Below are 17,480 nucleotides of genomic sequence, written 5' to 3' on the forward strand. Positions count from 1 at the left end.
AAAGCATTTGCACAGAACAGAATTTGGAGAAATATGTTCCTTTTATATGTTTCCAGAAAATGATATAATTTGATTATGGATTACTTATTACCTTTCCTTATCCTTTCATTAAGGATTACTTATTACCAGAAAAGTAGGTCTCAGATAGGTTGAGGAAAACTTCTTTATGAGTTGTTATTGAAATCTTAATTAGAATTTTCTGGATTAGGGAAAATGTCCCATTTTTAGTTATAAACTGGCTCTGCAGCCAATGTTTTGAAAAGATATTGCACTGTCTGGAGGAACTATGCAGTTGTGGAAGTTGGAAGGATAGGGAAGGATACATCAGTCTGTTCTTTACTATCTTCTGATATATGCTGTGTCCTGATCTCGAGCTGCACGCAGTATTCATTTTATGCCCTTCACCACTACGTTCATCACATTTCCTACATAGAATATTGATCACATGTGGCCCTTGACAGCAGAACTGGTATGTCACCTCATTCCATTGGCAGTGTAGACTGTATGGTTAAGGCAAGATGGGCAGAATATGTCCTATTATGCACAAATTACAGTGAGATTTAAGGTATTTGAATTTCTTTCTGTGAAATTAATGCTAATAGAATTCATGGGGTGTTTTTGCATGTCTATGTACTAGCTTTATTTTTAATTTCTTTGATTCTAAGGAGTCATATTAGTCTCTTGGTCACTGCATTGCAATAACAGAACAGTACAAACCCTCCAGATTTTGATGAGAGATGTCATGATTAAGTTGCCAAACAGATTGATATAAACACTCGTGTAAAATTAGTAAGAGTTTTGGAAACGCATTTGTGGTGTGTCTCTTAGGAAGAAACTTTTAAACACTCATCCATCAACCAGTAAAATAGGTAAATTGACAGAAGTTTAGAAAGGAATAAAAGAGAAGCAGCCTATTGACTCTGTGTTGAGATCTTAGATACAGAGGCTCTAATTTTTGAAGTGGAAATAGGCTTAGAGACATACATCATAACATCACATCTTGGTCAGTTTGGAAGATTCGTTATCATCTACTTTTCTTTTAGTAGCTGAACAAATTTGAACTAATGTTATGTTAAAACAGTATTTAGGATGTAATACATTTTATTTGTATGATAAAAAGGCGACAGCCCTCTTAAAAGTTGTACCTGAACAGCACAACTACTGGCGCAGGCATCAGAAAGTCTAGCTCATGTGACGGTTTGATGATAATAAGAGGGGATCACAGTCTGACTTTGTATGTATACATGTTAAAAAAAATATTGTGAATTGGTTTTCCTTCTTGTCAATATGCATTTTACTCTTGAGTATCCATGTTTTAATCTTGGAGCTGCTATTTGCACAAGGTAGTGTTATCATTTAAAAACAATTCTCCTGGAACACGAGAAATATCCATGGGGTTTGGTTTTGCCTAAACTTGCATAAGGCTAAAATAAAGCAAATAAAGCATAAAATGAAAATGAAAGCTTAAAAAATAAAATAAAAATGAAGATGTAAAGCAAATCATTTTTAAACTCAAGGATTTCTTGACCAGAAATTTATCATAGCAGCTGTGTGAAAACTAGTTCCTTTCTTGCTTTTACATGATCTGTTTATAATCCTTACAGAATTTACCTATTACAAAATGTCATAGTTTTGCCTATACGGCAATAAAACTGAAACAAATGTTTTTTGTTTTTTTTTTTACCGATATTAATTTTTAAAATGATTACACTGAACATGCAGGTTGATACAGGTATTATGGAAGAGCTTTACCAAAACTCAAAAGCCTGTGTTTATGCAAAACTATACATGCTGTTAAATGCGCATGGTTACACTTATAAATCTGTTTATAACACTAGAGAAGGCTATTTCTCTAAGATTGAAATGCTGTTAGTGGATTGGTGGTGAAGTCTGATTACTATTACTAAAATGCACTATCGCATTATTCCTGGAGTTTCTTTAATTGAAATGTATGAGTCTCTTGAGTATTCCTGGAAGGGCTTGGACATTTCATGTATTTGTTTCATGCCAGAGTGTGAGCAAGGTACCTTCTAATACATATATATTAACCTTGAGGATCCCTATGAAATGACCATAGCAGTGAAAGATGTTTTTGTTGAAGGGGAGGGAGGGGGATGAAGAAAGCAGTTATAAATATATGAGACATTATTTTAGCATCTCACATGTGCTTTTAGGGAATAGTTAGTTGTAAAAGAATATGAGGACATTCAGCTATGCAGGTTACAATTTTGGGCTTTCAAGCACTTTGGGTCTTCAAAAATTGTTTCTGCAGATTTTGCTTGTGGAATGCCTAAACATAGGCATGCATATAGGCATCTACACTTAATCACAAGCTGGACATATCTGGAAAGCATAGCAACAATATGTACTTGGACTCCTGCAGCAAGAGCTTTACTTTTTTCCTTTTTTTGAAATAGCACTGAACCACAGCACTTACGTATCACAGATACAGACACTTTAGAAATGAAAAGTAAATGATAGGTTTGAAACAACACATTTCACGTTTATATCTATCTAAAACAATAAGATGTCTGACACCACTAATGACTGACTTCTCCTTTGAGCAGCTGATATTTTCCCCTGCAACCTATATGCTTTAGATGGAATATTTTGGCCAAGAGTTTCTGATAGGATGCACTCAGTGTCCAAGGGCTGAAAGTTGCCCCCTCAGTTCTTCTTACTGCTGAGGATTATCTCTAGGTCTTCACATTTTTTTTTAAATTTAAGTGTGTACATGTGTTCATGCATGTAGTAGTGTTAGAAATAGATTACTAAAGGGCACTTGCCTGAGCAAGATAATTTTGTTATTCAGTTCAGGTGTTCTTGCCAACTCACCCTGCAGAACTTCAACTGCTTTTAGTGGACTTTAATCTCCACTGACAGTGGAGACCTGCTTAGAAGTTGACATTAAGTGACCATGCTCTTTGGATGTCTAGAGTATTTTAATTTGAATTAGAAAGGATTTCACAAGGCTAAGCCATACCGGTTAGTGAGAAAGATACATGGTTTGGACTTAAAACACTATCTCTTTTGGATACTAATATTCTCAGCTATTCTAGACTGAAATCTTAAAAAGATAAGGATAATATTTTAATTCTATAGGAGTACACTTGGTGTTCACATAAGTTTGCTGTTTCCCTTCATTCTTCCAGAGCCATGTCTTTTCTTAGTGGTATCTACAATACTAAAGGTTCTCTCCCATTTTCTGAGTTATACAGCCAATGTCTTCATAGAACAACACTGTGAATACAGCATGCATGTGAATGCAGAATCTGGTGTTAAGCGTCTTACAATTTGTTCTCCGTTACATTTGTTTCTATACATAGGCAGTTTGTGGCAATTCCTCCAAATGCAAAGAATTTGAGAAATATGGCCGTTCACAGAAGTCCCTTCTTTTACCTTTTGTAGATTTCTGTCAAAAGACATCTAATATTTCTATTTTAATCAGACACCTAATTTGTGGATTTTCCTTCCTGAATTACATTTTGGGCAAGTAAATGCTATGTTAAATTTCAAACTTTGGATGCCGTTAGACCCTTATTGTTTTATTTGCATATAACCAGGTTTACAGGGTCTCTCACAACCTCAACGTAGCGACTGCAGATAGGCTAAAAGTAAAGATGTTTCAGTCCAAAGACTCCTAAAATAGCTGGGTGGTTATATTATAATTAGATACTCACTAGCCCACTCAGACTCCACAATGATAGTTCACCTTTGTTTTTAAAGTGTTTGTATGGCTTCTGTGGCTTCCTTTACAAGGATAATTACATGGGGTTCAGTCCATTCCTTTGTGAGACAACATTCCCTAATGCAACTGAAATCTGATTTTTCTTTGTATCTCTGTTCTGTAGTCTTCGAGTGAACCCCAGCCATTCATTTCCTTTCATCACATCCCCAGGAATATGATTACTGTGGATTTTTTCATTTCCTTGATCCTCAAGAAGCAAAAAGAAATGAAGGACAATTGCTCCTGTCCCATCATTTATACTTACAAAATGTACATGAGGACATTCAGGATGCATGTGTGACCACAGATTATATTACTGAGAATTATGATTTTGAGCATAAAAGGGCCAAATGAACAAATGCATAAGGATATAATATGTAAAGATAGCACATATGTTACGGTAATGTATGTACCCATTTTTAACAGTTAGTTAAGTGTTAGACCTACTGTTTAACCTTACAGTTTATTTTTATTTTAAACATACTGTTTAAAATTAGAAAATACTGTACATGTTTATGCTGTGGCAAATCATAGCTCTAAAATACTAACTGTATAACATTTTTCTTATTTTTGCAGGATTCGTGTGGCTCAGCATAGGATGTTGTATACAACAAAGCTGGCCATTTATTCTTTTCTCTAACAAAATGATCGTATATCAGACTTACTGTAAAGAACTGTGATGTTTATTCCTACTTAAATCAGTGTGATCTTAACCGTGGAAGAAAAAAAATGCTTTTCTATATGCAAAAAAAAAAACTGAATGTAAATTAATGCATAGGTCTGCAATAAGTGTTGTGGGGTTGATGTTTTCATTTTGTACCAGCTAAAACCCACCTAACAAAGTAATTATAATTTACAGAAGCACTTTTTGGACCTTTCTCACTTATATTTTGTTATATTTGGTGCAAATATATTATGGAATCCTCTCAGTGTTTCTCAGATAAAAGAACAATGTTTATCAGTACATTACTGGTGAGTGCTTTAATTTTCAGGTACATGAATAAAAGAGTCTAGCACATATTTCAAAACAAATAGTGTACTTTACTTTAATAATGAATATAGCCCTGATTTCACTGGGCAAGGCTGCACAGCTGCAAGCATGTCACGTAACGTGGGAGGGTGCACTATGGTGGACTGGACTAGGGGACTGCAGAGCTGCTCTGTCTAGCTGAATGTGTCTGAACAGTTGCATACAAATAATCAAAAACAGGTTCAGGATGATCAGGCTGTCTGGTGGTACATAGCTAACATAAGAATGTAGTATGTGTGTTCTTTTAAAAAGCTGTCTTTAATCATGAAGCTCCTTAAACTATTTTTACATTCTAGGTTAGCCTATAGGTGTATTTAATTTTTTACTCAAGTATAGTAGATAAAGCGAAATGATGTAATCAAGGCAGGTCATATTCTGTTCTCACATAGGTGAATGTAACGTGAAGTCAAGTGGCATGCAGTGGTGTATCAAAATGTTATCCCACTAATTTAATTTTTAGTTCCATATTCTGTATTTGAGCGGGGAGGATGAGGAAGGTAAAATCTATTTAGGTTATCTTCTTTTATGCTAAGGTTACCTACTGCCTATGTCAAAGGAATTTGGTGATTCGGGATTTGAACTATTTAAAATCACAATAATTTTATATTCTTTCTGGCAAATTATACTAAATTTAGATTTTCCCAAATCTCTTTACTTTACTTAATATTATTATAATTTTATGGTTATCTGGTCACAAGATCACAAAATTCCAGTGAAAATAAAAACAAAATACAATGTTTTGATAAAGTTCAGTAAATGAAGGTCAATATAGATTTGTAAAATGATTCATTTCTATGCAGAAATGCATGAAATGCATGAGACATTCCCTATCACAAGGAACATACACTTTATGTTGCCCTCTATATTCATTTTTTTAACAGAAGAATGCCTCCTAAACTTGTCCCAATAAACATTGATGTTCTTTTGATTTGTTGAACCTTTTTCAGATCATGATAGGGCACTACATTTGTCAAAACTAACATGTATTTCCTCTACAAAATAATTCAATAAAAAGCCTGTGTAATAGTAACTCTGATTGGACAAAACTTGTATGAGAGGTCAGGTCTGTAGGAAGTTTTTCAAGAAATGGCATTATTTATCAAAATATTGCCCAGTTTTTCAGTTGTAACAGTTAGCTTAATAAACAGTACTTTCCCAACTCTGAACCATGCAAGAGACAGATCATTTGTAGAAATAGAACAAGAAAATTAATTAATGTAAAGCATTTATTGTATTTACAGAACTCCTCTTTTTCTCACAACATTTGGTGAAGCTTTAAACATGCAGGCCAAATTATTTTCCCATGTTCAGTTCTCCCCCTTCACACATGGAAGCTTCATCCTGAAGGAGTGAGTCTGATACAGAGTGCACAAAGGAGAAAGTTATGTATCATGCATAATTAGAGATATCCGTTATATCATATAGTTCCAGGAAAAGGTTACTTGCTATTGCGCGGTGAACCTGAGATGTATAGAAACAATGAGACGGTTGGGGTTAAGTGTAAGGATTGAATCCCAAACTCATTTATTTTAGTGGTATTTTCAATTGTCTTGAGCAGAATTTGGATTTTTTTTCTCTAGGCAGACATACATGTAGAAGGTCATGAACATGAAACTTCTTGATAAACATTACATGTAAGCTGTCTGAAAGTCGACCTCTATCTGGAAGTTGAAGTTTATGTCTTTAGTATCACTTAAACACTATTTTCCATATGATAACAATGAAACCCACTGAGCAGTGTGTTAATGTGTTAGTATTAATTTACTAACACATGAAACAGTATAGTCATATTCAACTACTTTTAGATTCTTTGATTTTGTTCCTTCTATTCAAATCCCTTAAAATTTTGTAAAAGAGACATGAAAGTTTTAGGTTCAAGTAACTTTAGAATAAATCTATATTAACGCTAAAATACCTATACTTTCCAGGGTAGCAATTTTTGGAACACCTCATGCTCCTTATTTTGAGGTACTCCCCATGAAAGAGTCATCCTGGAGTTATCATCCCCAAAATAAAATTGTGTGTGTGTTCGCTACAACTATCTAGAATAGCATAATGTGTGAAAGAAATACTATGCAAATAATACTAGCATGATTGGCTAAAAATATGTAGGCTGCAAAAATGCATTGAAAATCAGTTGTATCTACTTAAAAGAAATGGACTTTTCAATGGATTATGTTACAGTATTAATGAAGAAATATGTGACATTTGGGAAAGGATCATGATGATTTGGATAACAATACTATATTAAAAGATCCTGAATTGCTTTGAATTTCAACAAATATTCTAAACTTCATTTAATTTCAGCAAATAATGATAATTAATCATTCATTCAAAATAATCTGGTAAATTAAAACTGATGACAGTGAAAAACATTTTACCTCCCATTATCACTACATCTGAAACACAAATTTATATCTTTGTCAACATTTTTCTTTAGGGGTTTTCATCAGCAGTTATATACTGGATAACGAAGCTTCCTTTTCCCTGTTGGGAAGAAGTAGATAAGAACCTGAAGATGCTGTAGTAATATATTAATAGACAGTTTACAGCTATGGATAGTGGTACTAAGGCTGAATAGATGACTCTGTAATGAAAAAGAGCAAGTAGCAGCATTAAATATGTACAATCTTATGCTCTGATTTTGAAGCTAAAGTGGCATAAAATAAAAGAACAAAGTTGATACTATATGCATTGTCTATGTATTCATTTTTTGTGATGGACTGATATAGAACAAAGAGTTTCCAACTAAAATCCTTGTGCTCCCACATGCAGTGACTCTGAAATCTGTACCTTAAGGACAAAGAAAGGTCGCCAGTCTCTCCAACTCCTAGTTCTTTGTCAAAAATGGACACAGTTAATGAGGTTTGTTTGGTACAGCACAAATTCTCAGACACAGATAGAGATCCTTTCAATGGAAACAAATTTGTTTGGCTTTACCAGGTTACTTAGCGATTAATAATAGCCTTGAGATGCAGGTCAGAAAGGTCATCGTACCGCTTGCCAACACAATCTAAAATGTGCAGCTAGTCCGGTTCTGTGGCTTTGAGGCCCCAAAACACTATGCATAAAGTAAAACAGGCTATTTTCCAACTTCTTTTTTCATATTAATAAGCAATTTTCAAGAGAAGGGTGGCAAAATGGGGGCCATGCCACTCTAAGTAATTCATTTATTTTGCAATTTAATCTTATGTTGGAAAAAAATTACACTGCTGCAAAAGCATAGCATGGTGATTTTTAAACGTCAGTGTGCTTCATAAGTAACCTTGTATGAAATATTGTATTAGCAGCCTTTAACAGTAAACTGAAACAAAAAATATTTCCAGAGATAGAAACAGACCTATACATCTTTTCAATCCTTAACTTATATCCTTTTCATTACGTTTTTGTCTGCTATATTTGACATAAAGCCTGCATAATTACTTAAGATTTTCCTTATGATACTTCATTAAAAAACTTTAAAGATTATACCATGAATAAATAAAATTCTACATTGCAACTTGCATTTAGGAATGTAGTTTCATAATTTTGTATTTTATAAAGCAATTATTGCTCTTTCACATATTTTGATGAATTCAGCATTATGATAGTTAAAATATTAAGAATAACAGGTTAAGTTATGATGTTGAAAGCACTTTCAGGAGCAATATGACTTTCTCATGCTATAATTTATGTCACTAAACTTATTCGTATGCATGTTTTGACAGGATTTCACCTTCTTGCTCAGTAGCCATTGAAACCAGTGAAACTGTTAATGTGAAAGTCTCTAAATAATCCATTTTGCTGGAATATTTGAATTATCCAGATATGTGAATAGTGAATAGAATTTTTCTTTGCTTTTTCTTTTATCACATACTCCAAAAAAAAAAAAGGACTAAATTTGTTCACTTAATTAACTTTTAAACAATCTAAATGCTTGACTAAATATACGTGGTGTCTTTGGCACACAGGTTGATTTGAACTAGCCATTTCTTAATAACAATAACAAATGTTAATCAAACTAACCTTTTTTACTGGGTCAGAAAAATTCCATTCATGTACACTGAACAACAGCACAGAATTATGTTTCTTATAGAACATGTATTTACTCCACTGTTTGCATAACATAGGGCAAACGTGGCCCTATGGAGAAAAAGCCATTGAGGAGAAAGGCTATGCCCATTTTGTCTTGCAGTTTCTTCTAGCCATTCAGTTCGAATCATGAGTTTTCTCCACTCCTTGAAAGCTGGTGTTAGGTACAGCCCCCTATTTATTTCCTTTACAAGTTTCTTATTTCTTTTACAATGAAAAAATTTTCTAAGACCTATTGAATGCCTAGACCCATTCATTTAGAAGACACTATGCCCCTGCAAATGTCTGTCATATGCTGGCCTGTGAGACAGTTATGTTCTAGTGATGTTCTTGTTTGTTGTGTTGGCCTGTACCATGGCTATCAGATCACAGTAGAAAGTTGACCTGTGCAAGAAACTTAATGCTATGCAAATTTCTCTTAAGGACATTACTTAAAGGTTTATATCCATTTCTTCTCTGTGCGTACATACTCCGTCTTACAAAAGGCTCAAACGTCTAGCAATGAATGTCAAATCTTACCCACTGTCTATTACCCCTTTTCATTTTGCAGGGTCTTCTGTATTTACAGATCAGGCAATGTCCTAAGGCACTGTCTGAAACATGAGAAAACAACTTTTACTTTGAGATTGTTTGAAGGAAATTTGTTAAATTAAAGTGACTTCTATTCAGAAAAATTCAAGCTGAAATGATGTTTAAAAAGAAAAAAAGTATGCATGAATCCTCTTTTATCAAACTATTAAAATACATAAATTGATATAATATTCAAAATAATAACTAAACAATATGAACTAATACACTACTGATAGACATGGTTCATTGAAAGATACATGTACAATGCAGCTTTCATCATTTTAATCCTATTTCTTCATAGTTGTATCCATGTAGAATCCTGCTGCTGTGGAACTGAATGTACTCTAATTTAGCATCCCATTGATTTTGGTACACTGTTAATGAATAATAGCAGAACATCATGAAGAAAGAGCTATTAAAGGGTTAAAATAAAGTAAAACATTAGCAGGACTTTTACCACTGTACTGTACTTAGCAGAGTTATTTTATTTCAGAAACGAACTGAAAGAGTATGCAGAAATGAAAGAGAAAGAAAAGAAAAAGGAAGACCTAGAAAAGAAAGAAAAGGAAAAGGATCACCAAGCCCGAAAGATGCATTACCTCCTTAGCACTGAGCAGGTTGGTATACCTGTCCCTGACAGCTCATGCAAACCACTTGGGCCCCCAGCCTGACAGAGATAAACTAGCAGGCTGAATGGGACATGACTTGTTGAAAAGATATCACAAAGACACTACTTCGAGTTCAATTTAGTGCTTTTCTATAGGCAAGAGCAGGTACCATGACTATTCTCTGACAGCAGCTTCATAGAGGCGGCATCAGCACTGCTGGCAGAAAGAGTCCAAGTCAGCAGTTTGATCTGCCACTGTGATAACACAACACGAAGGGCATAACCTCGCTTTAAAAACTCATTTTGACTGGCTTATTGTTGTGCTGTTGCACTTGTCAAGAACTAACAAGTTATTAAGCTGAGGAGGGATTTCATTTTTTCCCCTTTTTTAATTGAGCTAATGCTTGGATTGGTGTTGTGTTCTGCAGTTTTTTAAGATAGATTGTAAATGCAGGTTTTCAGGTAAAGCTTTTGCTGGAACAGCCTGAATCGGCTTATTTGATTGTTTGCACATAGAAATATCATATATGTTTTGAATATTTGCTGATTATTTTGTTGTGTACTGATAAAAATTTCAGATTTTTTCAAGCTGTCTTATGTATGTTGCTTTGCAGATAGATGAATATGGTAGTAAATATATCTTATAAAAATTAATCTGGTTGGTAATGGTTGTGTTTTTGCTTTTTGTTGATCCTTCTGTATAAATTTTTGTGAAAAAAATTTATGTCCATAAATGTTGGTGACTGAGTGTTCTTCATATGAATACTGCATTGACATGAAAATCAAGGTGTGCTGGTGTGAACTAAATGCTTGGTTTTTGTTGCTTCCTACTCGCTGCTTGCTTTTCATAGTTTGTTAGTTGTAATTGGTGTGTAAGAAATATTAGTCCTAAAGAAGCAGGAAAAATACCATAACATTTTGTGACAGAAAATTTAGTCTTTTCCTCTGGGAATCAATTGTGATCAATGTATTATTAGAAATATAGTTACACTGACAGGATATCAATTATGAAAACTGAATATGTAAATCAAATTAAGTATTTTTATGAAAGGCTTTTAGACAGCAGAGTTACTTAATAAGTGAAATTAGGCCACAATAAATAATTTTTCCAAATGTAGAACTAGAATATTAAGAATATTCAATGCAGTGTTTTTATATTATTTTGAAGTATAGAAAATGGAAGTTCTGGTGTTGTGCAAAACATTATATGCATAGCAAATGTGTAAACATTAATATGCTTGCCAGCAGCACAAAAATCGGCTGGTTAGAGACATTTAGTGATTTGTGGTCTAAGAAAATTTTAGTAGACTCAATTCACTACTGATAATACTAGGTTAGCAAACTATAATGCATTTCTTAGGAATACTAAGCAGTGTCTTATGTCAGCCATCTACCTGGAGGACTGTTGGTAAAGGGTGGCAATAACTATTATGTTCTGATGAGTCTAGCTTTCCAATTTTACAGAACTGGAGTTTAACTGGCAGTGTTTTGCAGAACAAAATACCCTTGACTTTGCTTACTGGAATAGTTTATGTATATCATGACTCAGAGCCCACAGAATTTTTCCTTTGTCACATAAGTGTGCTCCAAAAGCCATCTTCTCATTTTGCAGATAGTATTTTAAAACATGAATGAGTGTAAATCAATGCAACATCTAGAGACAACCTGAAAAACAACCATGATAAATATGAAGTAAACTGTTTGTTGTAATCAAACTGTGTGTATTCCAAAGTCATTGTATTCCACAATTCCACAGTCATAGAATTTGATATCTTGCTAAGGTACAAAGTATATTATTTCAGTGAAGAATTTACTGTTTTGCTGCAGCTATGTCTGTCATTTTGCTTTCTCTATCCCTGGTCTTCTGATGTGACAAAAGCTGCGTCTTGCTTTCTTCAAAGGATAGTTAATTGGATTACTGAGCAGAGTCCATCCATGTCTCAGTAGAACCCGGCAGCCAAAGTCAACACTTCTGAGTGAGTTAAGGAAGCAGAGGGCACAGCAAATGAAACTAGGAGGCTGATGAGCTGGACTTATTGGAGAGTTACATATCAACTAAAGCCCAAAGAGCTGTGGAGATGATGTGTAACAGTTGGCTACAAGTGCCTCCCCTTCCTGCCATGCATAATAAGGTACAATGATATGGAGCTGAGCCACCCTCAGAAATCAAGGCTGCAGATATTCAGACAGGTTATCTGGGCAGTGTTACAAAATCTCTATTTGAAATAACTGTTTCAAATATGTCCTAGAGCTTTGAATCTTCTTGTTGTACTACCGGCATGGAAAAAGGGGTGTTTAGTTATTGACAGAAAGGAATTAACAAGTAGTTGGTCTTCAATTTTAGTAAAGAAAGGCATGTCAAGTTCTACTGCCTACATGCTGAAGCCCACAACCATCTCAGAAATAAATGACAGGTTTAACAGGAACACAATCAAACACTGTAGCGCTGCGTGAAGTAGCAGATGATACAGTGATCCTTTCTGGCCTTAAAGTCTATGAATCTTTTACTGATCATGGAATTTGCTTTTCTGTGCCACAGGCTATATGTATAAAGTTGTGCCCATTCCTAATTGCTAACAGTATTCTGCATTTCAAAAGCAATGTTTAAAAGATAAAATTTAAGAATGCTAGTGTCATGAATGTTCAAAGGTGTCTAATATGCATATAATAGTATGACCTATGATGAAGTCAAAATATTTTATCTTTCTCTTGAATTAACTTCGTATTCAAGCATATATTTCTTCCATAAACTAACAATTACCTTTATAAAGAAAAAGACTGAGGAAGAAGTGGCTATCAAAACCTGAATTAGCATGCATTATTTGTTGTTACCGATAGCAGGCATATATATACACATAGTCTTATATAGACAGATCTGAGCTTGCTTTGATTACTTTCCAAGCCAATTTGGAGCTAAAACATGGGGCTGTACCCAAACCAATTAGCCCTGTTGAGAGCCATGTTATATTAGCTCTAGAATTAATGCAGTTACACAGCTTCTGATCAACTCAAAATACGGGCAGAAGTGTGTTTATACTTTGAACTCAGACACAGTAAGTTTGATTTGCATGCAAAATAATATATAGACATACCTACATTTAAGCTATATTTTCTTCTGCATTTTACCACCTCTTTTTTTTTTCCTAATGTACTGCGTTCTTTTGCTATGAAATAGTGACATTCAGGGAAATCATTGGATTATAAAAAATGTATGGTATTATACTATAATTTACCTTTTTATCTATATTTTTGTGAATAATTAACTGAGATTATTTTTGAGATTATAATTAGCTGAGATCATTTTGTCGTAGGAATGTACCAAAATACAACTATTTCCCTTTGCTATTTGCACTTTGCATTTACCCAAATATTTTAATGCAGATAAGAACTTTGTGGCTCATTTGAATAAAAGAAATGTTATTATTTTACAAAAATAGTTTAAAGAAAAGGAAGTTAACCAAGTTAGGATATTTGCATAATCAATATTTATTAACAGTAGTAGTGTTCATTTGTTGCTGTAGACTTATTGACTATCTTTCTGTGAAAGTACATTTAGTTATGCATCGTGCTAACTTCAACACACAAAAAGCTTTATGGCTTTATAAAGAAACAAACTACTTATTTTTGCCTCTGCAAGCAATGTTCACACAAAACAAATACAACGCTCTTTATAGGTGTAAGAGTTGTCTTGAAAAAACAAAGTATGTTTTTATTTGATTGATATTAAGTTAGTTGCCAAATGTCTGAAGAAATAAAATATCAACTCTAAAACTTTATGCTTATGAAATATTGAGCTTTTAATCACCTTGCTTTGTATGACAATAACTTCAATAACGAGCCAAGTAACATCTGAGACGCATGAGCTTCCTTTGTTTGAAGAAAATTTCTTCTACATGACTCCCATAATTGTGAAAAAAACACTACAGAATCCATACTATTGTTATCATGTGGTAAATTATGCTGTCTACTCCACCTACTGGTTGCTTTTTGCCGGAGAGTCTACTGTAAAATATAGCAAGAGGTAAATCTGTGAGGTGTCAAAACTGTGAGTTCAAAACTTTGAAACTAAGTTCCATTTTAAAAATAAGATTCTCTGTTCCAGATTTTAAAATTGTATGCATATATATAACGTGTATGTGTAACAACATTTTCCTTATCTGCTTTTACGGTCTGAAAATTTCTGAATTTATGATGAACATGATAAAAACTGCACTATACATTTCCTAAGCCTCTGCCTTTGCTCAGGATATTTCTTGTCATTCTATATTCGTAGCACAATAGAAATCACAGTGCAGATCTATCTTTTTCATTATTTTTATCTATCAAATCATGAACTCCATTGTAAGTTCATGTTGAGACATGGAACTTACTATAATTAAGTGCATAAGTGGTCCGTAACTGTGGTGTATTATTTCCGCTGCAGTGTGAATGATCCTTTTTTTAAGTGTCATTAGTAAACGAACTGGATATTTAATATAATGTTTTCTATTATAAATGTATTTATCTATCTATATAGATTATCCATCTATATTACTATAATTTCCCATTTTGTATTAATGAAGCTCACTGTAAGTGAATAGGTTCTTACTTCTGCTCTGTGTCATATTAGCAAAGGTGACATTTGTAGAAAGGGCCAAAGTCTGCCAAGTGCTGACAAACTATCTTTAAAGTTAATGAAAGATAGAACCATTAAATATATTGATGGCACTTCGTAGAAGTAGTTATGAAAACCCCACATTTTTTGGAATGTGTGGTTGCAGGAGTCTAACAATTGATGTTCCTAACCATCCAGTAAGTTTTCCAGTTGGTCTTTGACTTACAGTGGTGGTTAAAATTAGGTATATAATAGGCTAAATCCAAAGTACTAGCGTCAAATTAGAATACTGGTCTGTATGTTTAAGTATCTCATGGTAGAGCAGGCAGAGCTATAATAATGCTGAGATGAGACTGAGCTTGAGTGAGAGCAAATATGGCAGCTGCTGCTACCATTGCGGTTGCTATCCAGGGAGAGGGTCACCACACTATGAGTAGAAGGCAGTAATAACAGGAAGGAGTGAAAGTTGGAGATGTAGTGGAAGGAGCAGAATGGCATGTGTATTGTTAAGGCACGGAGATCAGGAAAAGATTCCTATAGAAACAGTCTTCAGAGTGCCACAGCTGATAAAGCCTTTTGCTCTTGTATTTCTCCTGTTACTGAGAAAAGAGTTAGAGAATCAGCAGAGCAACAGATCTTTTCCCATACTGCCAAGAGTAAGGTGAGGTGAAAGAAAATTTTAATTCTCTATTTTGAAAGTTTTCCGGCCTCTAAACATATGAATTTAGTTTGATTAACAATTTCTCAAATTTGCTATACCAAATTTAGTTTTCAGAGAAAATGGATGTAAAACTGTAGTCCAAAAGGCAAAAGTTCTGTGTGAGGTAATGTCCACAGAAGCCTGAGGGCTTTGTTGTACACAAGTACAAAACCTATTTTAACATTATTGAGAATGTGATGTTATGCCTACATCACTTAAACTTATCATTGCCCTGGCTGGTGGACTCAGTTCCATGCTTGTTTGAGACCTGGATTTCCTCTCCTATGATCAATCATGCTGAGATGAGGTGAGCTCCCTGTTCTGTGGGATCTTCTATACCACCTAAACTCTTTAAGTTTTAAAACCTCGAGAAAGATCAAATCATCCAGATGTGTTTGTATGCCTGCCTAGACTCCTGATTTCTGTATAGAATCCTCTCTTGGGCCCTGATCAATTAGAAGAACCAGATGAGTCAGACTGAAGGTTCATCTGGCCCAACATCTTATCTTTGACAATGGCATATGCCCAGCGAAAAGTATTAAAAATGGGGCAATGGGGCATACCCCAAATTCTCTTGCCGTTTGTAGCAATTTGCAGTTGAAGGACTTGTAATTTTTTGTTGTCGAGCTTCCAGTTTTTGTATTATTAAACTGTTCAGTTTTTTGGCTCTGTATTCCTCCAGCTCCGGCCTCTCTAATATTCAGAGTAGGAATGTCCTGAATAGAAAGAGTTTGATAGCAGATCTAGGCCCACAACTCTGACTAGCATAGGTCTACTCTTCCTTTGAAGACCAAGATAACTTATTCTCTTTGTAGTATCTTTTTACAGCATGTGTTGTCTCTGAATACCTTATTCTTTTTCCACCATTTGAAGATGTTGTGCTGATGACCTCTTCTACTTCAAGCAACAGTTAAGTCCATCACTTTCAAGCCCTGTTTAGTAGGGTAGCAATTTCTCCTGACATCCTTTGGCAGTTCACAAAGAGATATACTCATAAGCTCCTTGGGTCTGCAGAGCTACCAGAGAACAAAGTTCCTATTAGTGACTGCTTGCTAACATGCGCTAAGGAGGTGTTGAATTTCTGAACTGCTCTATCTCAGAGTGGGTCAACTCCCTCTGTGAGCAGTTGTGAGAGAAATTTGAATGAGTTTTCTGTCTTTTACTGTATACATTCTAATGATCTCAGCTATGACTGAAAGAATCCCGGAGCGATTTCTTCTTATCCCAGTGAAAAAAAAAAAAAAAAAAAATTAAACATTGACTTCTTGGGAGGAAGGCTCATTCATAGCAGCCTTGACTTGCATGTTCCTATTTATGGTGTGGTGAGGCAAAGCACAGGTTTTTTTTGTGGTTCAAGATATCCTGAGTACTTTCCTGGGAACAGAAGTAAAAAAGAAGGTCAAGAGATGTTGAAGCATACTTCTCAGGCCCTTTTCTGAGATCTCTGATATGGTTGCTAAATCTCTGGCTACAGTTGTCACTTTACAGAGATATTCCTAGCTTCAGAATTCAGGTCATTCTGCTGAAATGGTGTGTAATTTGAAGGTTCTGGCCTGTTCAGTTAAAAAAAAAAAGTGAGCTTTTTTAAGCAGGAGATCGGAATTGACTGTTATAATAGGCCCTGCTTGTTGCAGAAGCTACAAAATCTATGAAGTTTCTGTAGCTTCCAGTAACTAATAATGTATTTTAATTTTGGACTACTGTAGGTTCTTTGGTTTTCATTGATTACTTGACTGTGTCAGCATTTCTCTATTGAGTCAAGGCTAATGTGTTTAGACATTTGATTGATATTAGTCTATATTTATTCCCATTGACCATACATTGGAAAGGACCATTTATAGTGATATAGTAGTTGATGTGGTAGAATAAGGAAGTATTTTTAATAAAACTAGTTTTAACTAAGATAACACTTTCCAGGGAGACATAAACATGTGAGACAGTAACTGTTTAATAGTTTAGTACTGTAGAAAATGATTTTAAAAAGCCCGTAAGAATAAAGTTTTATGAGGAGGAAGGAAATGCTATCAAGTGAGAAACAGTGAACTAATTTCAGCAATCAGAAGAGAGTTTTTCCATTCCTACTCACTCTGTGTAATACCTATACTTCATAAACAATTCCATGTTAGGGTAATGGGAGCCATTCAAGTTCGTGGACTTTAGAGTAAGGCTTTTGTGAACAAA

At 34.5% G+C, this 17,480-nt stretch overlaps 1 protein-coding gene across 3 annotated transcripts in view; it reads left to right on the forward strand.

Moving 5' to 3' along the window:
• SPATA17 (spermatogenesis associated 17) overlaps positions 1–17,480 on the forward strand; it is a 99,318-nt gene that overhangs the window by 31,995 nt on the left and 49,843 nt on the right. For all 3 annotated transcript variants that reach the window (XM_068939866.1, XM_068939865.1, XM_068939864.1), the window contains exon 6: positions 9,892–10,015. In XM_068939866.1, the coding sequence (XP_068795967.1) occupies positions 9,892–10,015 (124 nt within the window). The remainder of the gene's footprint in view (positions 1–9,891; positions 10,016–17,480) is intronic.

This window comes from Struthio camelus, chromosome 3 (assembly GCF_040807025.1).
Source record: "Struthio camelus isolate bStrCam1 chromosome 3, bStrCam1.hap1, whole genome shotgun sequence".
Taxonomy (NCBI): Eukaryota; Metazoa; Chordata; class Aves; order Struthioniformes; family Struthionidae; genus Struthio; species Struthio camelus.